The sequence below is a fragment of the Onychomys torridus genome, chromosome 18 (assembly GCF_903995425.1).
Source record: "Onychomys torridus chromosome 18, mOncTor1.1, whole genome shotgun sequence".
Classification (NCBI taxonomy): Eukaryota; Metazoa; Chordata; class Mammalia; order Rodentia; family Cricetidae; genus Onychomys; species Onychomys torridus.
Window position 1 is genome coordinate 58,312,750 of NC_050460.1, and position 22,703 is coordinate 58,335,452.

A 22,703-nucleotide genomic window follows, 5' to 3' on the forward strand; every position below is an offset into this window, starting at 1 on the left:
CACTAAACTTCAGCCCTTTTGTCTCTGTCTCCTTGGTGCTAGGGTTACACGTATGTGCCATCATGCCCTTCTAGAGTAGATTTTTAGTTAGTAACTGAGTCCCAGTGATTCCGAGAATGTACGCCCTCTGCAGCTGAGCACTGCATGCGTAGCGTGTCAGACGGGATTGCCCCTCTTTGCCTTGCATCCCTGACACATGGGCAGGTCCAAGAGAGCCACAGACAGTGCCACACCCGCCTGGCCAACCTAACCCGGGGATAGGGTGACACTAGAGTCAAGCATACTCACCTCTTCACGCATCTTCTTCACTGTTTCTCCTTTCTGGAACGGAGACACAGATATCTGTCATTGCCAGGTGCACAGAGGGGACGTGGGCCTGGCCCAGCCTAGCCCTGGATGCTGGAAGCTGCCAGCACAGTGAGCTGCTACCTGCCTCTAGTCTACTCCCGGTCCTTGCCTGCCCCCGTGAGTTAACTGGTCTCTTTACTCACTGGGCCACACAATTCTGGGGTACCTCAGATGAAGAGACAAAGGTATGGGAAGGGAGGCATAGTCACTCAGTGGCAAAGCTGGCATATTTTCATGACAGCACCACAAATATGGCCAGGATGCCCAGCAGGGGTTAAACCTGGGTCAAACACTTTTTCCATGAGTGGTGATGTCCTGAGAAGCTCTTTCCAAAGAAATATTCAGAAAGAGTTGGGACACTGAGCAATTAGAAGTTCCCCTATACTACACAGGTGCAGGGTTACCAGAGATGACCAAAATACAGCATGCTGGGAGGGAAGTCCCTGGCCCCCAGCCACTCTCTCTCACACAGGCTTCTCATTGGTCCTTTCTCCACGGAAACATCTTTTACTTTCGGTGTATAAAAAGAGGTGTTACTAATCTCCTGAAGGTCGTTTTGATTACAGGAAACCTGATAAGTGCAAGCACGTGACACTTCCTGGGGTCTGAAGCCCAGATGTACCAGGCACAGAGATGGTAAGAATAAGCTTCACAGTGACCAGCTAGGGCCCTGCCAGCACCCAGGAAGAATGTTCCCTGTTCCCTGCATGGTTCACCCAGAACCAAGAACGAGAGTCATGGTACTGTTGTTCAAACAAAGGGGTGTGAACAGGGCTGCCAGGGCAGAGCTCCTCGGGACCCTGACTTCCTCTAGCATAGTATGCCTGCCAGGGGCTGTGTACCTGCTGAGGCCAGTCAGCACCAGGGGCTACTGCTATCTTTGTCTATATCACTGTATCGAGAAAGACAGAGTTCACTCAATAATTACCTTCCCAATGATGCTTCCAACTTCCTGTAGGAAAAATCAAGAGAGAAAGGTGATGTCACAGAACATACTAGGACTGAGGCTTCAAGAAACAGTCTATCTGACATGTGGGGGAATTAAGGTTTTTACAGTGTTGTGGGTGGAACCTTGTGTATACCAGACAAGTACTCTCCCACTGAGCTGCACACCTGTCCCAAAGGAGAGCTGACACTCTGGTCAAGAAGACGTGTCTAGGTTGTGCTGTCCAGCTCCTCTGTGCTTAGCTGATCAGGGACAGAGCTGAGCTTCATCAGTAAACTTCCTGGGAGGAGGGAGTCACCCATGCACTTAAGGAAACCCTGCCGCAGAGGGAGAGGAAATAACACCTCGGCTGCTGTGCCTTGCTTGCTTTACAATCTAGGACACTTGGAGAAGGCACTGGCCCAGCCCCCAGTATCCTGCACTTGTACTTCCATGCCTGTATGATCCATCACCTGGACCAGCCCACAGGACAGCCCCAGCAAGGTTCTCTATGGTGGATCACTTGGGGCAGGGCCAGCCTGACTTCCCGCCAAGGGAAATAACCTCTTTCAAAGTGTGCCCTGCTTCTCTCACTATAACCAAGCCCGAAGAAATCCATGTGGAAGGTGTGGCATGGGCTCACGAAACAAGAGGAGGGAGTGGCCAGCTCCAGCCCTTCTGTCATAGGAACTAGAGGCCAATCAGTAGAGACTCTCATATGGGAATGTGCTATGAGAAGGAAAGGACACTCCACCACAGAAAGGGATGTCTGGGTGCAAGAGGACATGCTTTCTGGGAAGCTGGATGTCCTACAACTGTTGTTCTAGTGGCCAGCCCTGGCAGAAGATCTTAGAAGCTGGGAGCTAGATTTCTCGGGGGAGCAGTAGAGAACACAGCACCAGCCTTGTCTTGCTGGGCTGGGCGGGAAGGCATGTCTACTGGCTACGCAGGACAGCACCTGCAGGCCACAGGCACTGGGGTATTGAGTCACAGGTGTGAGGTCAGCCAGTCTCGAGTAGCTCTAAGGAAAGTATGATTTGGACTACAACCCCTTTGTAGTTTCGAGATTGTAGAAGAAGGAGTACAGAGCAAAGCCCTGGCGGTGGGTGCCCCGTCCTCTGCCCCACAGTACCTTTCCATGCATCAGTAGGCGGATGGTCAGGGTTACGTTCAGGCCACCTTCTGAGACCTTAGATTCCATCTTTCCTCCAAAATGTAGCTCAGGGTGGTGGCTTAAGGTGCTGAGGGTGCTGTGAGGAAGGATGGATGGGGCCCAGATGGCGTCACCTGCAACAAGAAGGCACAGCTGTGGCCAAGGGTACCTACTCTTCTTTGGACCTAGAACCATGTTCTGGCCCCCAGGGGAGTGGGTGTGCCACTGTCCCCACCACAGGAGAAGCCCAGAGTTGGGTCCTAATCATGTGACCCTGCACAGGTCACTTAAGCCCTCCAGACTCAGTTTCCTCAAATCATAAAGGAATCCAGACAGCCAGAGGAGCTCTAGGGAAAGCCAGTGTGGGCTACCCAGCCTGCTGAGCCCCAGCTCCTCTAGTGTTTCTTCTGTTTACTTTCCTGTCACATCAGAGAGCAGACTCTAGGGTACCATGACCCACCCGAGCCCCTCTTTTCTACGACTATCTAGCAAGGCTCCTGTACTCATGTCCCTGTAAGCCTAGTTATCAGCAACCTTCCCCAAGGTCACTTCAGTGTCTGGCTGCTGTACTGCTGCTGGTCTCCCTTTAAAAAGCCAACCTGCTCTCCCTGCACAGTTCACAGGCTTCCCGAGGCTAACCTCTAACAGCTAGCTTCACGGGATAAATGAAGGCTTCAGCTTATTGTCTGCAGGCAAAGATAGATTATAGGGACACGAGTATTTGTGGGAAAGTGACTAGATGACTGTGTGCCAACATGGGTGCCCTGGGATCAGGCCTTCCTGGTGAATAGCTCTTGTCACTGAGTTCTCCACAGGTTCTGGGCCAGCACTTTATGAGAGAGCAAGAAAGAATGTGGCTCACCCCCATCCTAGAAATCCAACAATGCTAGCGAGGCTAGCACATATAGCAGGGCCGTCTAGATTGACAGCGGAGGCTGGGGAGGGGATGGGGAAGGTGAGGCTCCACTAAGGTTTCTAGAAGCAAGAGACACAAGCTGTCCATTCTCAGGAGATGCTCTGGAGCTGGTGAGCATGTGAAGAGAAGGCAGGTCAGGAATGTAAGGCCTCAGCTCTACAGTAGGTTAGGCTCTCTGGAAGTAGATGTCTTATGTGTGGCTGCTTGCTGCTCTGGACAAAAAGCACAGGCAGATGAGAAGTACTGCTGACCAGGACATTTGCATAGGCCCCAAGGAATGCTGGACCCCAGCTAGAGCTCACAAAGAAGGATCCCGGAAGGAAACAAGCATCTGACTCAGGAGACTGATGTGACACTAAATAACCCATGTCTATGCAGACACCCTGTGAGAAGCAGAGTCAAGTCCACTTACAGAAAGTGTTGTTTTCTGCTAAGGTTGATTTGCAAGGGCCATAAACCGGATCACACTGTGGCTAGTCTGGGGCATCTCCTACTCATCATGGGGACAGCAGGGCCCTGTGGCTGTCTGTTACATAAATGTTTCCAGCTCAGGAAGGAGAAAGTAGGTCAGTGCCTGCCCCTGGTGCTTTCGGCTCCGGGCTGTCAGGAGTGATCAGTCACTTGGGCCAGTGCCTTTCTGCATCAGAGGATAGGACAGACACAGACACAGACATAGACAGACAGACAGACAGACAGACAGACAGACACACACACACACACACACACACACACACAGAGGGGGGTGGCACAAAAGCTCTCTGGGAGTGAAGAACTGTCTGTAGAACAGGTGAGATTGTCAGGGTCTCTCAGACTTGCACACGGAAGAGCGTCAAGCTAGAGCTCTGTAGAGGTCTGCTCTCTCGGTCAAAGGGTCAGTAGGAGGCAGTAAATGTGGCTATATCCTGAAGCAGCATCTTCAGTCAAACCCTCCTCAAAGCAGGGTCCAGCTGTGAGCACCTCCTGCCCCCCCCCCCCCCCAGGCTAAACAGAAGCATTCAAACCCCTGGGACAACAAGTCCTGGCTCACGCTGTTAGGGGCCGGCTGTGGGGAGCAGGAAGGAGCCATGCTGTTCTGCAAAGCCAGGGGATAATCAAGGGACAGTAAGGAGTTTCTCCATGCCTGGATGACTACAGAAGCCCGGGGAAAACCTGCACCTCCACCCTTTTGCTTCCCACCAGGGCACAGTCAGGAGAAACTAGCTGAAAAGGAAGGCCAAGGGCCAGAGCCTTAGCCCTTAACACCAAATGTTCAGGTTTCAACAGAAATCACCTGTTGTGCCAAGACCTGTGGAGATTTCAAAGTGGATGAAGGGCAATCAGCTGATGCCAATCCCAAGATGACAGAGACATTAATATTAGCTGACATCTGCGAGTCAGCCATCGTCATAGTGCTCCTTAGAACAACTAGGAATATTCTTTGGGGGTGGTGGTGGTGGTGGTGGTGGTGGTGGTGGAGGTGGATCTTTCTCTGCCTTCTTCCTTTGAGGCAGGGTCTCTGGAACTTGTGTTCTTTAGCTGGTCAGGTGGCCAGCAAGCCCCAGAGATCCACCTCCCTAGGGCTAGGTTTGCAGGAAGCATGGGGCCAAACTCAGGTCCTCATGTCTGCATAGCACTCTTACCTACTGAACCATCTCTTTAGCCTAATGAGAAGACATTGGCTCAGCAGAGAAACAAACTTCTTACTAAATTAATGAAAGATAGAAGGGGCACAGTGGAAGTAAAATGCCAATGATGGAATAGGGGTATGCAGCAAAGACAGTGGTCTAGACGATGGAACCGCAGAGATGAGCGGAGAGTGGTCCAGCCGTCAGGGACTGTAGCCATGCAGGGCCGAGAAGGGAAAGGCTGCCAGGTGAGAACTGTGGGTCCAGGAACTCGGGCTTTCAGGAGTAAAAGAGAGGATGGAACTCCAGGGTGAGGGCAAACCAAGAAACTGCTGCCAGCGGCTCCACTCCAGGAGCACAGCTGCGGAGGAGCTTCTACAGTGGTGGGAGAAGTTACCCAACACAGCAGGTAAAATGTGATAAGTGGAAAGAGAGGTTGATGGACATGATCACACACATACACAGGGAATGCTGCTGGATTGTATAATATGTGCTGATAATCATAGTTTTGAAAAAGAGCATGTTTAAATGAGGGTAAATACTACAGGCTTCTGTTCTCGTTTCTAAAATTATTTCTGATGGTTAAAGTAAAAATTATTGCACTGTCTGATATGAATAGTATATTGGCACAGGGTAAAGGAAGGCAAGCTTTCTACCTCCCCTTGAAACTGATAAAATGATGTCATGAATTATTAACAAATCAAAATGGAATTTTAAAAAAAGCTTAATAACTCCCAGGAAGGCAAGGAGAAACCCTAAAAGTCAGATAAAATAAACAGAAACTAAAAATGAAATGACAAATTTGGGCCCTAACATCTCCATAATGACATGTATTTACATGAGATGTAAACAGTATCATTTAAAAAAATGACAGACTAAAAACAACTGGTCCTATGCTAGCGACAGGAAACCGACCACATTGAAAAGATGGTTCCCTTGGTGAGTAGGTGTTGGGAAAACTAAGTATCTGCATGCTGAAGAGTAACGCTGGGTTCTTATTTTATAACAGTGTGTGTGTGCGCGCGCGTGTGTGTGTGTGTGTGTGTGTGTGTGTATGTGTGTATTTTTTAAACTCAAAAAAAAATGGATGGAAGATTTAAATATAAGATCTGAAACTAGAAAATCACTAGAAGAAAAACTCTGTGGCATTGGTTTGGGCAATGATTTTTTTTTTTTAATGTTCCCCAAAGCCCAGGAAATAAAAGCAAATATAACAGGACGAAATCAAACTAAAAAGAGTCTGCTCAAGAAAGGAAATAATTAGCAGACAGGAGAAAATATCTATAAACCAAACCTCTGATGTGGGCTAATATCAAAAACAGTATATTTTATAACAAAATAGGTAAGGATAAGCTGGCAAGAACTTCAGCAGACATTTCTCAATATAAGGAAAATAAGAATTAGGGACATGCAAGAGAAAACCACAGTGAACTGCCTACCACCCAAGCCTATTAGAGTGCGGTCATCAAGAGCCTAAAATAATGCTAACAAGGAAACAGGAATTTTGGACACAACTGGCAAAACTGTAAATATTCTACTATTATGAAAACCAGTACAGTTGCAAAAATCAAAAGCAGAACTACTATAGGACCTGGCAATTCTACTCTTGAGCTTAGATCTAAAGAAAATGGCACCTGCACCCCATTTTAACTGCAGCGCCATTCACAGGCCATGAAATCAACCAAAGTGTCCAGTAACCCAGGGATTAATTAGAAAAGTATTGTATGTATGCACACTGGAATACTAATCTGCCATAAAAGAAGCATGTCATTTGGTCCAACATGGATGACCCTGCAAGACATTGTGTAAAGGGAAACAAAGCAGGCACCGGAGGATAAACACTGCACAAACTCACTCAAATGTGAGATCTTAAAAAGTTGAACACAAAGAGGCGGAGAATGGAAGGGTGAAGTGGGGGGCAGGGAATTCTGGTTAAAAGGTATAAAATTTCACTAGACAGGAAAAATGCCTGCTTGCTAATCATGTGTCTTATAGCATTATTAGAATTCACAATTTCATATTCTTAAAAATCATTGACCTGTAGTGAACGATCTCTTCACAAAATTGGTAAGTATATGAGGCAGTAGCTATATTAACTTGCTTGACTGAATCATTTTATACCAAAGAACACTCATTAATAGAACTTTGCAACATATGAAAATAATTGTGCATAGTAACACTAGGATTTGGAAATCTACCAGTGCAATCCACCAAATTAACAGAAGAAATACAAAGTTACATGATTGTAAGAAGAAAGGCATTTGACACATTCCAGTTTCAGTGCCCATACAAGGTTTTTAAATACCAAAGGCCAAACTTGACCTGTTGTGGCCTGGCCTAGGCACTGTGTGTGTGCGTGTGTGCGCGCGCGGTGCACATATGCTAGAGAGCAAACTCCAGTGTTGGACAAGCACTGAGCTACACTCTTAGCTCCTATTACTCTTGCCTTGGATCACATGGTGGGGCGTGTATAACTAGATACCCAGTGAGTACTCAAGGGAAGACAACATCACCTTCTTACTGGAACACTGACGCACCTTCCCACCTCCAGGCCACTCAACCTAGAGTGCGTGCCTGTGCACAAGGTGTTCTCTACCCTGCCCCCAGCTCCTCTGACCAAGCTCCCTAACTCCCTTTGGGAGTGGCTAGGTTCTCTTACATATGTCTCAGGGACTTCTACAGAAGGGCATTCTTGGCACCTCCACTTTATCTGGGCCTGTTACCATCACCAGATTATACTGTGTTGGTCTGGTCTGCGGTACTGTAACAAAATATTGAGCTGGTACTTTATAAAGCAAAAGAGGCTTACCTGGCTCATGGTGCTGATGGCTGGAAGTTCCAAACAGCAAAAAGGTGGCATCCCGGTGAGGACCTCTGGCTGCCTCAAAATATGGCAGAATAGCAGAGTCGGAAATGGCCACAAGCAAAGCAGGCTAAGAACATGGGAAGGCCTCCCTCCACAACCAGCTCTCAAAGACTTAGCTCTGGAGGACCTACATCAATCACTGCTAGTGGTGGTACCTTATAACTTAACTGCCTTGTACGAGGCCTCACCTATTACAGATCCCACCAACTCAACATTGCTCCACTGAAGACCACATTTCCAACATATGGGTCTATGGGAGAATTCCTCAAACCACATCCAGACCACAGCAGTCATCTTCAGTGACACTAAATCCTACTCCTGGCCCAAAGGAGCTCAGAACATAGTTAAGTAACAGACAGTCCGTACAATGAATACTGCACCCAACTCAATTTCTGTGGCGTCATAGAACACTCTGAAATCAGAACTTAAGGATGTCTGCCCCGATACCCATACACACCCAAGATTCTATAGTCCCCCATACTATTTATTCCAGCTACATCCTTGGATTTAACCAACTGCTGTTTGAAACTTCTCATTCCAGAAATTCCCAAAAGGCTCCCCAAGGTCAGCCTTCAATTTGCCACATGCCTAGAGGCCTACTGAGTCCAGATCCTGTCAGGCTGCTCAGAGTCTTGGTCCCCCTAGGGCACAGTTGGAGCACCATTCTCCCATGTTAGTTTTGCCTGTCTGGAACACATACAGATTATTTCCAAATGATATGACATAACATTTGTATTGTCTCTCTGTATTTTGAGTCATCTGAAGTTATAAAGAAGGATATGCATATGTTACATGTAATACTGTACCATTTTATAAAAGAGACCTGGCACTGGATTTTGGTATCTTTGAGGTAGTGAGCCAATCATCACAGATATGTCTCCATGGCTCCCCAGGACATTTACCTGTTCATTGCTTCATCTACTGAGGATTTGCTGTGGTCAGAGTACAATGGAGGAGGTACGGACTTCCAAGTGTGGAGGTTCAGATAGTCTCAACCACAGCAGGATAAAGCATGTGCTATCAGAACCCTGATACCCCAGACCAACTTCTACCAGAGGCCCAGGCAAGTCTTGGCAGAACATCTGGGAATCTGGCCCCACACCTCCAAGTGACCATTCTCTCAACTCAAGGCTCAACCTGAAGTGTGAATCCATCCATTTTCAGAAAGAAGAGGAGGCTCACTGAGGAAGGGAAGGGGTCTTCCCAAGGCCAGTGAACAGGACCAGGAAAACTGTCCTGAACCCAACCCATAAAATAAAACCCTAGGGGAATCTTTCAAGCTCTTGAATGTAATGCCTGCTTTTTCTTCAATGTGTAAGCCTGAGGTTTGTTCTGACATCATTCGCTTCTGGCTCTGGCTCTGGCTCATCAATTCCTTCCTTCTGCATGGTTGCTCTGGTTTCATCTTTAAATTTCCACAGGTGGAAACTTTTGGATTGTTTTTGGACTGTTGGAGCTTTTTCTCCAATGAAGCATTTCTTGATATTTCTAGAGGCTGAATCTACTAGTATTTACTCTGAAAAACTTTAAGAATTTTTTTTTTAATTGTCCAACCAATTTCCTTTGATACTTCTTCGCCCATTACATTATTGAGAGGTACCTGCTTTGGTATTTCAAGAATTTGGATGCTGACATACATTGTAATTCCATTCCACTCTCTACTTAGAAAGCAAATTTCATATGATTTCAATTAAAATTGTAGGCCTTACAATATTAGTATATTACACAGACTACAGGCTACTAAGGGAATAACCCCATGCACAGCATCATCTTTTGTACTGTACTAAGTGAATGACCCACATGCACAGCATTAGCCTTTGTCCCAGAGTCTCACTCCACTCAGTTTTGCCCATCTATTTTATAGCCATCAGTCTGGTTTACTGGCAATGATTTGTCTTCATGTCATAGTAACAGAGCAGAGGGTAACGGGCCAGTCTGAGTCCACACAATACATTACTTTGGTTATTAGATTTTTGAGTTCTAAAAGCTTCACTTTTTACACCTTGTATTCCCTTTCCACTTGTTTCAAAAAGGTGGGTTCTGGTGATGTCACAGGGCCATCCTTGACTGGTACCCACCAATCATTTCTCCCACCATAGCTTGAGATTCTTGGCTTTTTATGTCAGCTGTGGACGCTCTGAACACTATCATAGGACTGAAAATGTTGCATAAATCTTAGGTAGAAGTTCTAGGTGGTCAGACCCAGGGCCTCCTATGTACTACAGGTTCAATGTCAGTGCAACTTCAAGAGGTTTTGCAGTGACATTCTGTTGTGCCAACATATACTGTCAAGTTGGGCACACATGGGCACAACAGCAAAGCCCTTGTGGGGTGGTCATCTCCCATGGTTATTTTTGTCAAAGGTTTTGCTGTGCTGCATGCAGCCAGATCTGCACACACACAGCCTCATCCTGGGAGCTGCATACAACATTAAGTATCATTTCTCACATTCATCCTCTGTGAGAGTCCAATACCTTCTGGTAAAAAGCCAGCCTTATCTTGCCTGCCACTGCATGTGCCTCCAGGGCCAGGATGCGCTGACAGAGACATAGAGAAGGGATGCTTGCAGTCCTTACATGCTGGGCCTTGTCCTTCCTCTCCAGAGGATTGTCTTTCCTCTATGTTTAGACCTTGGGCAACCCACAGAGAATTGAAGAAAAAAAGAGAAAGGAGTAAATAGTGGAGTCTTTGCACTGCACCCTACAGGGGCCTCCTCAATGCTCCATATAGCCAAGTACAGCACTCAGCACTTGGAGTGTGAACCTTTGGGCAGGGCTGCCTCGGTATCCAGGCTGGAAACCAATGACTGGGCGCTAGTTTTTGTCCTGGTCTGTCAGCTGTCCTTGACATCACATCTTTAGCATCTGTTCCACACACTCTGCCCAAGAAGGCACAGTAGGTTCAGTAGGTAGGAAAAAGTAGCATGTGCTACATGTTTACCAGAGCCAAACCTTCTTTTCAATTTGATACTGATTACAATTGCCAAAAATTGGTCTCTAACCAGCAACACTATAGTGCAATTCTGAAAAATCAAACTGGCTAATCAATCTTTTAAATAGCATTCAAACTGGCAAATGCTAGTACAGTTAAGTATTACTGTAGTAAGAGCTGCTGTGTTGTTCAGCAGCTGCAGCCAAGTGTGCTTGGTGCACGTGAGTGTGTGTGTGTGTATACACTTCCTGTCCAAGCTCGACAGCATGCTCGCCTCTGCTTTACATTAAGTAAGGAGGTGCTATGAGAGGCAGCAGGCAGATTCCAGGCCAGGCTCTTGACTACCAGGAGGCCCATTATGCATTATTTCCATGCAGCTCAAAAATGAAAGCTAGCAACCTGGCGTTCGGATTGGAAGAAAGAGGCCTTATATTTTAAATGTCCCAATGGAAAGATTTCCTCAGGAAGTAGACTTCAGGGGAAAAGCAAAAATAGATAACAGGCATCCGGGATCTTGCACCAGCAATCACTTCCACTGTGGGTACAACTTCCCTGAGTTTCTCGTTTTAACAGCTCTCACAGAGATAACAATGCCAGAGCACTTCCAGCAACACATCAGTGACAATGCAGCCGCAGTGAGTGCCTGTCAAGGCCAGTGGCTCTGGCCTGCTCTCATTAGCTGTGCTCTGTCCAGGGCTGCACCCAGGGCCTCAGCTGTCTCGAGCGGACGTGGGATGAGGAAAAGCAACCAGACTTGATTTATTGTGTTTAACAGCTCACTGCCCACATCAGGCTGCATGAGGCAATGGCGGCAGAAACCGACAGAGCCAATTAGCTGCTTCCTTCTCCTGAGAGACTCCCAATGTACATAGGTCCTCGAGGCCATGCAGGCTAAGGGAGATTTCTGCAACTGAATGCTCTTGCCAGTCGTAGTTAGCATTAGAAAGAGATCTGGGATGTACACAAGCCTGATTTCAGAAAGCTTTCTAAACAGCCTGCTCAGCTGTCACTCAAGTGTCAGGACAAAAAGTGACAAGGCAAGGACCAGTGGGCTCAGCCCTTCCGTCTTGCTCTGGACGTTACACACGGACCTGGTCTGGAATCTGTGGAGCTCTTCTCTTTCTAACAACGGGCCAGGTTTCACTGAGTGCTTCTGACAGTTCTAAGTCTGACTGTAGTAAAAAGGGCCTTGATATGCAACCCATGTCAGCACACACACCTATCTCTCAAATGTCCTCATTTTTAAAATACCAATTTCAAGAGCTATACTATTTTTCATGTAGAGAGACAGGGTAGGCCTAAGGGCCAAGTTGAATCTTCTGACATTACAGACACAGAACTGTATCTCCCATTCATGGCCAAGCCCTGCACCTCATGGAGCAGCTTCCCAGCATGCTCTTTACCTCCCACAGACTCTCTATTAAAGCAGGAACCCAACCACAGAAGACCTTCCATTGGCCCACAACAAAGAGATTCCGGAACATCCCATGTCGCCTGTCTTTCTGCAGTTCTCACCAGGCACCAGGCATGAAGGAGGAGTGGCTACAACCATCGTTACAAGTAGGACACGGTGTGGTGGAGAAATCAGACTTGGGGCTAGGACAGCTTAAACTAATCATGGTTCAAAGTCAACACTGGACCCTGTCATGCCTCACAACTCTATGTCCCGCATGCTTCATGTAGACCAAAGCTCTAGAAGAGAAAGGTCAAAGTCCAACACTTAGAGCTTCCTGTGGATCCAGGATCCCAGTGAGCATGAAGAAGAGAATGGGGTGAGCTATCCCTAGCCAGGAATGGTCCTGGAAGATCATCCAGGACAACTCCCTTGAATGGAAAAGGACCAGTTTGGCCACCACTAGAGGCTGTCTGTAAACAATGAAGATGAGAGCAGGGGGGGCATTCTGGGCTAAGCACTGCAGGGCAGAAGCCCATGGAGACCACCCATCATGCAATAGCAAAGAACCCCATGTCTTCTGATCTTACCTGCAGGTCACCATGCAGTGCAATCCTGCAATCTGGAACAATGACCTAAGCACATAGTTGATTTCTGAGAGCACTGCAATGGACCAGGGCCTGCAGAGCAGAGAGGCCAGCCAATCAGAGCCTGGGGCTAGTTAGAGCTACATGTAGTTCTGAGCAAGGAATCCTGAGACATCTCCAATCTAGATTTGATGTTCTAGCTAAGGGACTAAATGTCTTCCTCTTGGAAAGTACTGAGTTGACAACTTTCATGTGAAGGGCTACATAGTGGATGATCCTTTCCACTATGGCCGTGGTGAGAAACCAGAATGAAGAGCAATGATGCAGAGGATAAGGTGGGCACGTGGGGCCCAAAATGACTCACAGGTGACAGTCATAAGGAATTTGATCAGAGTAACTAAGCTAACGTATTTATACCAGCTGGGGTTAAAAATTAAATTCTTAAGAAGATACCATTTGGAAGAATATAAAAAATTGGGGGATAACCCTAAAAAAGTGACATGCAAAATTTCTACATAGAAAACAAGATCTTTTTATGGAGAGGTGCTAAAAACCTAAGAGGCCCTGAGAGACCCAAATAACCAGAGCTCAGGACATGGATTCTTTCAAACTGATCTATAGAGCCAATTCTTTGGACAAAGTCATTTCCAATTTGAAAAAATCCTGGGGTCAGGAGCAGGATGATAGTAACAGGAGCTCATGGAGACTGTTCACCATGCAACATGGACCCCAGGCTTTCTGACCTAATCTGCAGCGCACTGTACAGAGCAGCACTGTGATGCTATGGTGCAAAGAAGCAGCAGCTGAGAAGACTCACTTTTTAGTATTCTGCAAATACAGCCACAGCAAGTGAGTCTGTGCAGTGTGAAAAGAAACAAATGGATGGAGGATCTAAGAGTCAGAAACCAGTGCTCAAAACCATGGCAAACCACGAGGCAGACCTTCAGTGGATAGTGCTCAGTCAACCAACGAGCAAGTAGGACATGAGGCCTGAGAACTCCCTTACAGTCTCCCTCAAGTCAACCCCAGTGAGGCTAACAGGAAACATCAATAGGAAGCCCTGGACAGCACAAGATGTTTGTACAGGTAGGGAGAGAGGAGACTCCTTACACCTATAAAGCTATCAGCGGCTGAGACAAAAAGAGGTCATGAGTCACAATGGAATTAAGAGTCTCTATGTCCCCGGCCACTGTCAACAGAGAGAAAAGCAGCCCACCAGCAGACGGCAGATGTTCACTGCGCGTTGCTTCATTGCTAAGGCCTTCAAAGCAAGGAACAGCTCTATGCTGTACATGGAAAAGGGGCAAGAGAGTGGAGCAGGTACATCCTGAAGGGGCTCTCTGTAGGACTAGGACAGTTGGCCCTTGGTGACTTCAGAGTCAATCAACCAACAGACAAAAAAAAATATTTGGAAAAAAAGAAACTATCTGTACTGGACAGAACTTTTTCCCTTTTTATTATTTTCCAACACAGCATGACAGCTGTGTAAGAGCATTTATATTGCATCAAGTATTCTAATTTATCTAGATGTGAGTTAAAGAATGTGGAGAGATGTGTGAGAGTTCTGTCAAATACTACACCATCTGACCTGAGCATCTGGGAACTTCTGGGATGTGTGAGAGGATCTTGGGGAGTTGTAGGAATCAAGGAAGATTTTAAAATATATTTAATGAAGGAGAAGATGCCACCTGTGTGAAAAGCAAGAAGGCTGAGCAGGAAATGAGATTTTTGTGAAGGAAGAAAAAGAACCCTAGGCAGCTGTGGAAGAAAGAGCTATGCGAAGTGTCCACGGTAGCTTGTGGGGTCTCTGAATGGGGCCATAGAACTCGCTCCTGATGAGAGACCCCGTCCCATGTCACTGCCCCTCACCGGCTCCTTTGAGACACGCGAGCCAAGTGATACAAGAAGCAGGCCAGAGGGGACACGAAGCTGCTAGGTAATCTTACTGCTGCCTAATGGAACACTTGCCACCTTAATAATACGGTGTCACACAACAGCAACCTCAGGCCCTGCTCCCAGAGTGTCAGTCACAAGGGTGCTGTTCCAAGATGGCCTCTGGCTCCCTCCTGTTTCCAGTGCAATGGTGTCCCTGTGGCAGGAAGCATGGCTGTCCTTCCAGAAGCAAACAGCTACAGAGGATCACATGCAAGGATGAGCCTCTTTGCTAAATCCTAGATTGAGCACCAAAGCTTTACCTGGAGTACTGCTTCCTTTATTACTAGAAACAGGCTACTAGAAGGAAGTCAGGTGGAGTCTCTTGGAGGCTTTGTCTCATAGCAACTCTGTCCCTGGCACACTCTGTGCCCAAGTGGCCCAGCAAAAAGTGGACAACAGCCATTCTGCCCAGTGGTGGCCTGCTGATGGCTCTACTAAGACAGCTTGTCCATAGTGTGGTGACACTCCTGACAGTGGCTGGACACAGGCCATCAACCCTGAGTGGGAAGGGGATTAACACTGTCTGGTCAGGGCTTCTAGTAGGCGTGTCCTCGTGAGGCTGCAGGCTGCATAGACAGCAGGTGCCGAGATCATGAATATCTCCATGAAGGTCATGGTGGAGCAAGAGAGGAACATAGCTCCCAGCTTTCCTGGGAGGGTGTTCATGGCAAGTCCCCAGGGACGCACCCATTAATGATTTTAAGAACATTCATTTATCAACACAGACAAAATCATTGATTGTGATTAACCCTGATTAGGGAAAACAAAAAACAAAAAAACAAGCTAAATTAGATTGATAGGTCATTTCTTTGTGTTGCAAGGTTTGGGCAATAATATCTCACTGTTGCCCTGAAAAAAGCGTATTATTTCAGATAAAAAAAAAAAATCAGAAAATGTAACTGAAAGCATTAAGAATCTTTCCCAATGAATTTTTTTATAAAGGAGAAAAGATGGAAGGCTGCAGTGAAACGAGATCACAGTGTAAAGGGAGAACAAATGAGTGCTGCGCAGGAAAGACATCATTTCAAAGGTAAAGATAATGAAGACAGAATGCAAGATCAACACACTGAAGAAATAAAACTTAGACAAATCTGAAGCAACCTAACAGGTTCAAAAACCGTAACAGGTAACAAACGGAAAAGAAAACGGGCTTCCAGTGTGACTAGAAGCTATGAAGGATCACACTAAGGCGATGAGCCTCGGCGAGCAACAGCTGGGCTCAACAGCTCTGCTCTGGAAATGGTTTTGCCGAACCCAGGGAAAAGCAGCATGAGATCTGGGCCCAGTGGGGCCCCAAACAGACTTGTGGTTCAGTGACCACAGAAGCTACGGCCAAGAAACTCCCCAGGACCCCTCCTGCCTTCACCCTTCCACTCACAAAGTCTGTGCACCCGAGTCCCATGGTTGCCAAGGACCTGCATACATGTGCCCATACATCAGTATCCTGGAAGTGCCACCTACACGTGTGTTGAGAAGAAAAGGGTGCCAGCATCACCCTCAAGCTACACACTATGTACCAGATGATGACCTTGGGGCATCTGCGGCTCTGGCAATGTCCAGGCTAGGCTGACTCAGTAGAGGACTGTGCAAAGGCAGCTCAAGGATACAGCCTCCATGCCACGTGATGGCACTGAGCTGCTGCTCTGCTTCCTGGTGCAGCTCAGGATTAGACTTAATCCCCAGGACAGCAGGGCCCCAGAGAAGTGCTCTGGCTTTCAATCCGCTCATGTCTAATCCCAAAAGCCTCACTGCTGCTTGTTTAATTTATTTTGGATGCATTTGGCTCATTTTGATTTCAGTCTGTGTGATAGACAAAGAAATAGATGTGTAGATGAAAAATAAACTCGGTATTCACTTTCGAAAACACAAATGTAGATTTATGAACTTCAATACTGCCTAGGCAAAATGAATTTAAAAGCCCCAAGCTAGAGCTAGGTAGGTTGTGGAGGCCGCTAAACAAGAACACTACTAAGAAAGATCTAAAGGAGACGCCATCTGGTCCCTATGAGAAGCAACGAGGCAGGATGCTGTGGTGTTGACTCTGGATCAGCCACAGGCCCTTCCTCCTTTCTTCCTGGTGCTGCGGGCCCCAGGTCTTTGGAGAGTAGTTTTTCACTGGGTACAGTCCCAGGGACTGGTAAGAAAAAAAATGCCTGATCAGAGTAGAGACATTGGGACCTCAAGTGCTGTGGCTATACAGCTGTGGGTCCATTGATGCGCTGATATTATCTCCACGCTCAACAATAGTGTCAGAAACCCAAACACACTTTTCTAGTTGCCAGAGCAGGGGATTCTTTAAGACACCAGGAATGCCAGCAGAACTGTTCTGGAAGGGACTCCAGCTACCCACATACCACACGTCTTGGTTGCTGGGCTTTGCCTAGCCCTGCCTTGCACAAGTACCACACTATCTATGTCTGGGACTTTCACTTTAAGCATAGACACAATCGTGACACATATATGGAGGGGATAGCCCAAATGTCACACAGCACTTACCATGCACTACTAATTTGTAACCTAGAACACTCACATCCACAGTAAGGCATTGCCAGGCAGCCACTAAGGACTTCACCCAGCACTGCAGTCCCCCTCTATGTCCTCTGGGCCTGGCCTCTTTGACACTGAGAGTCACCCATGCTGCTGTGTGACAGGTGTGCTCTCAGTCAGTATCACGGATCTTATTGCAAAACAGAACTCCACAACGTGAATACTGCTACAAACGGTTGCCATGTCTCCTGTTGATGGCATCAGCAGTTCTTTGAGCCAAGGAAAGGAGTCACTGTGGCCTGGAGGCTGAGTCTCCATGGGGCCATGGTAGGACTTCAGCCAAGTTTCCCATGTCCTGTGGGAATTAAAGGTCTACCTTTTTTAATTATTTTTAATAAACCATTATGTGGTGAACATTCCAGACATGGATCTCTATGCAATAAGGTTTAGTCAGAGAAGAGACTTGGCTTGCAGCAAAAACCATAGGGCTAAAAGGTATTTGCACTAAAATGTTGGCAGACATGACCGGCCATGTTCCACAAAGTGGTGCGGTTCACACCCGACCAAGCCTGCAGGGTATGTGGGCAGGCTGCCATCCTGACTCCTGCCAACCTGCACGAGGCTGTCGGTCAGCTCCTTGCCATTGTACACACTTGTCTGTCTGGCCACTTATGACCCTGTGTTTTGGTGCAACACTACGCTTTTGGAAAAGGTGCGGCCTGCCACTGTGTACTCAGGCCTTCTGGGGTGTGTGCAGCTTACAATGCTTTCTCAAAAAAGACATACAAAAAGGCCAACATGTAATTTTTATGCCCGGATCTCTTTAGTCCATCCCAAAATTTGTGTGACATTTTAAATTTAGTACTTAAAAAAAAAAACAAAACAAACAAACAAACAAAACGAAAAACATACTTCGAATTACCCAGTAGCATTTATTGACTAGCTTATTCATTCTTAGTGATCTTAATGTCCCTTTGATTATAGCAAAACAGAACTAGGCATCCTCACCTGTCTCTACCCCCATTCATATGTGACATTTTGATTATTCTTATGATAGCATGTGTGTACAAGCATGCGGACATACATATGCATTCATGCACCTATGTGGAAGCCAGAGGACAACCTCAGATGATGTTCCTAAGGTGCAACCCACTTTGTGTTTTGAGATCCATCTCTCACTGGCCCAGACCTTACTAAGCAGGCTATGCTGGCCGGCCACCGAGTTCCCAGGGATCCACCCGTCTCTGCTCCTCCAGGGCTGGAATGTTTATGCCACTGTGCCTGGCTTTTCATATGGATTCTGGGGACTGAACTCAGGTCCCATTAATATCTTACTAACTGAGTCATTCCCACCAGCCCTGACAGCATATTGTCCGTCCCCGTCCCCCCCCCCCCCCCCCCCCCCCGAGACAGGGTTTCTCTACATAGCCCCAGCTATCCTGGAACTCACTCTGTAGACCAGGCTAGTCTTGAACTCAGAGAATTGCCTGCCTCTGCCTCCCAAGTGCTGGGATTGAAGGCGTGTGCCACAACCACCCGGTCAGCATATTCTTATACAGGTTTCTTGTCCCTTCTGTCCTCACATTGTTTTTAATGACTGTGCCCCACACCAGCATGCCTGTGAAAGGAAGAGAGGGAGGCAAGCGGGGCGTTCAAAGCCCAGTGCCATGCCATGCAGCGGGAAGACAGTTTACATATGGCTGTCCCATCAGTCCTCAGCTTTGCCAGGGCTTGTTTCCCAGCCACAGACAGGCCCTTTCTTCACTCAGACCATCTGTCTAGAGCCCAGCTGCGCTACTGCAGTTCCCTCGCCTCTCTAGACCGCTCCACCGACCGGCCTCTGTACACCCTTCCCAGCGGCGGTCCCAAGTCAGCACAAGTCACAGCTTCCGCACATCTGTCCTGCTCCAGCACTGGCCTTGCTATAGCTCACCTTGAGTTCTAGCAGGTGTGTTCCTCATCTCCACAAGCCTCAGTCCCATCAGGTGCCGGTGGGGCAGCCTGCGCCCTTTCCTCCAGAAAGCTCTGGCTGCACACAACTAAACTAAAGCAATGTGACTCAGCCTCAAACACCCCACTAGGAGGTCTGCTTGCATCCGACCAGGTAATCACTGGCAGCATCCTCTGCTCTCCCAGACCTGGTACTCAGATCCATACCCTCTGCACCCAACTCCAGCTGCATCGGGAGCCCTGCTTTTAAATTTTCACTTCACAGCCACACTAGGGGTTCTCAGACTCAGAGTGGACAGCACATGTACCACCAGGGAGGCCTGTCCTACATGGCCTAGCCCAGAGGTTCTGACTCCACTGATCTGAAGCAGGCAGCATGGAATTGGCATCTCCACAGGGTCCTTAAGGGATGGTGGGGGTGCAGAGATCACATCTGGACAACCAGAGACCTGCTCTGTTTCATAAGCAGAGCAGCCAAGATGCAGAAGCCAGATGCTTTGTGGCTAAATTGGAGAACCAGATAGGTTGTACTCAACAGTTCTGCAATGGATGGCCCTGTGCACTTTTGGGGACCTCCTAATACCCAGCTCTCAATATTGAGACGTTGGTCCTCTGAAGCCTACTCCATTGGAGTCAGGATGTCTCTTCAGATGGCTCCAGCTGTGGGGTGCTCCTCACTGCAGATCTTCCCCAGGTTCCTCTAATCGCTGGAAGAATGCTTTATTGAGGCTTCTGGCCTCTGAGCAGGGTCCGGCTGTCTCCTGGAACATCACTTACCTCTCAAACACAGAATAATGGGATGACAACGTGTTTCAGGACACTCCCAAACCCAGCTTCACAGGTGGCCCTTCAAGTCCCACAGAGAGCACAGCTCAACAATGACTATGAGGAGGGTTTGTGGACAGGAAGGGCCATTCCAGTGTGCATGGGAGCAGAGGCCAGGCACATAGTCAGGCATTCCAGCCTGTGTTAGGATTCTCTCCTCTGCACATCACCACAGGACATGTCTCTATTGCTTTTGCAGAGCTGTATCTGTGCTGTAATCTTGCCTAATGGGTTTGGGGAATAAAGGATTATAAGCATACCCATAGTCCATGAATGGGTTCATTTCCAGAGGCAGCCCTCACCCCTCTCCTGAGAAATAATTTCAATTTCAAATGTCACATCAACATGTATGATTGCCACAGCTGTACACCTCTATCTCCACTTGCTGTGGTGAATGCTCACATTAAGCCTAGCTTCCGCCATACGTTACAGGAGGCACAAAGAGACAACGTTAAAACTGCATCAGTGTATGGGGCTTTTTCCAGGCATCAGATTAACAGCTACAAATAAGAAAATGTTGCACATTTCTACCCTGTCCTAGTCAAACAATAAACCCAAACAAACAAACAAAACTCTGTTTCCTCAAGATTGCAAAACAGTGCAAGACACGCTCTTTAGAAAACATACAGGATTCACTAAGGCTGAAAGTTTATCTGACAAGGAATCCTTGTGAGCCCTGCTTTGTCACCAAGGGTACAGCTACTGTGCCACACAACAGAGATGGACAGCAGTGCATAAGCAAAGTGTAGGTGCTTATCCTTACAAGGCTGGCCACACACCATGTTTCCTGGAGAACTGGAATAAGCTCAGATTTCATCTGAAAGGAAAAACAGTTCCTGGAGGAACACACTCACATTAAATTGCTACAATTCTTGTTCTGGTACACTATTTCTGGAAGCATTTCCCCGTGTCTGAATAGGGCAGATATAACCAGATCCTGCAAACACATACTTGCTTGTCAAACACGCACATTGGTACATCCTGAGGCAATGCACACCTGAGCTTATTTACAGGACAGGCAAAAATGTGAAATTTTGTTATTTATAAGCTATAAAAATGTATATTAGTTTTTTATAAATATTTTAAAGCTATCATATATTCACATAGGCTTTACCATGTGGGGATCATGTTCAATGACTTGCCTGGTAAAAAGGTAACTAGTAAATTGCTCAATATAAATATTAAACTCTAAAATATACCTTTTCATTTATTAATAATATGTGTACATAGATCTTTTGATATTTGGGTTCTGAGATTTGGGCTTCATAATGCTCTTACCCATGGAAACATATAACTTTCTGAGTAACTTCAGAGGTTTAAGCCTCTAACAAAGACGGACTTAAGGAAAAAATTGATCCAGAGTGCACTGAACCCTGTTCCTAAGGATGGCTCATATAGTCCAGGGTAGGAATTATATTCCTTTCCATATCTGGTATTTCTGACCAACAAAACATACGTAAAATTGTATGCTCTTACTTTTTTTTTTCAAATAATGTCACCTCAACAGCAAAGAACATTAAAACGCCATTGGTCCTCCCCAAAAGAACTGGCTTATGAAAGCAGAGGACCCAATATCTAAGTATCTAAAGCCGCTCGTACAGAGAACCCAACTCTGCTCTTCCCACTGCCCCGCAGAGCTCTGTGCACCATCGTGGCATTTCCTTCTCCCAACACATCAAGTATGTGACCTTGGCGCACTCTGCCACACCACCTGGAGATCTGAGCTAGGACTCTGTCAGTCTTGTCCACCTGTCCTGCTCTGCTGACCACTCACCCAGGCCCATAGAATCCCCTTACCTCCGAATAAAGCAGCCCTGTAGGGTCAAGAGGATAGAGTTGGGTGTGGGAGCCAGACAGATGGTTACCAATCTCCCCGTTTAGAGAAGATGAAATGCTAACAGAGAAAAATTAGAGTGATGTTTTGTTCTCAACCGAAAGAGGCCACCCATCCCATTGGCCTGGGGTGGGAACCACGTGACATCGCCCAGGCACATGTGACCTACTTTTCACCCAGCTCCCCTTGTGCCCTTGGAGGGGCACCCAGCACTCATGGCTGTCATTTCAATGGCTCCTGCCCCCAACAGAACTGAACAAGCCCGTGTGCCTGCAGGACATATACATAGCAGCTCAGCCTGAAATGAGAGGGGGGTTGGCTAGCATTAATCCAGACACAGCTTTTCGCATTAGACATTGCCATCATGCTGACCATCCATGTACAGCATGGGCAGAGGCAGATCCCTAGACACTGACTATGGAGATACCTTGGATTGACTAGAGACACACTTGCAAATTCTCAAGGGACCAGATGAACAGTACCCAACTCACCTGGATTAGGTACCCAAAATGACAGACTGGAAATTCTTGCCTTCCCTATTTTTAATTAATTGTAGTCAGTACGGAGAAGCAAGCCTATGCATGCTAAGTCATTTAAGGTGGTCTGGATGTGGGCTGTGATATGCACTGGCAGGATGAAGGGACCAACTCAGGACCCTTAGGCTCAAGTGCTTGATACCTAAATGTTGGGAGGGGTAACATGCATATTGGCCACCATCAAACTGAACATTTCTGCTAGTAAGCAGGAGAGAGTGGCTATCCCACGATACTTGATACTGGTATGTTAAGTTTATGTAGCTACTTGAACAATATCAGAGGAAGTTAACGACCAAAACATGAGCAAGCATATATGAGACAAACAGGAGGAACTAAGGAACTATGGCTGTACCAGAAGGCAGACTGCACGGTGGAAGGAGCTGGTCACTTTAAGCACAGAAATTGCTAGTAAC

At 47.1% G+C, this 22,703-nt stretch overlaps 1 protein-coding gene across 12 annotated transcripts in view; it reads right to left on the minus strand.

The window, feature by feature from the left end:
* Positions 1 to 22,703, minus strand: part of Pcbp3 (poly(rC) binding protein 3) — a 199,599-nt gene that overhangs the window by 34,070 nt on the left and 142,826 nt on the right. For 9 of the 12 annotated variants that reach the window (XM_036167315.1, XM_036167314.1, XM_036167309.1 and 6 more), the window contains 4 exons: positions 7,756 to 7,824; positions 2,406 to 2,560; positions 1,277 to 1,300; positions 289 to 321 (listed from right to left, as the gene is read on the minus strand). In XM_036167315.1, coding sequence (XP_036023208.1) covers positions 289 to 321; positions 1,277 to 1,300; positions 2,406 to 2,560; positions 7,756 to 7,824 — 281 coding nt within the window. The remainder of the gene's footprint in view (positions 1 to 288; positions 322 to 1,276; positions 1,301 to 2,405; positions 2,561 to 7,755; positions 7,825 to 22,703) is intronic. The other 3 variants (XM_036167317.1, XM_036167316.1, XM_036167311.1) reach the window with 1 other exon arrangement.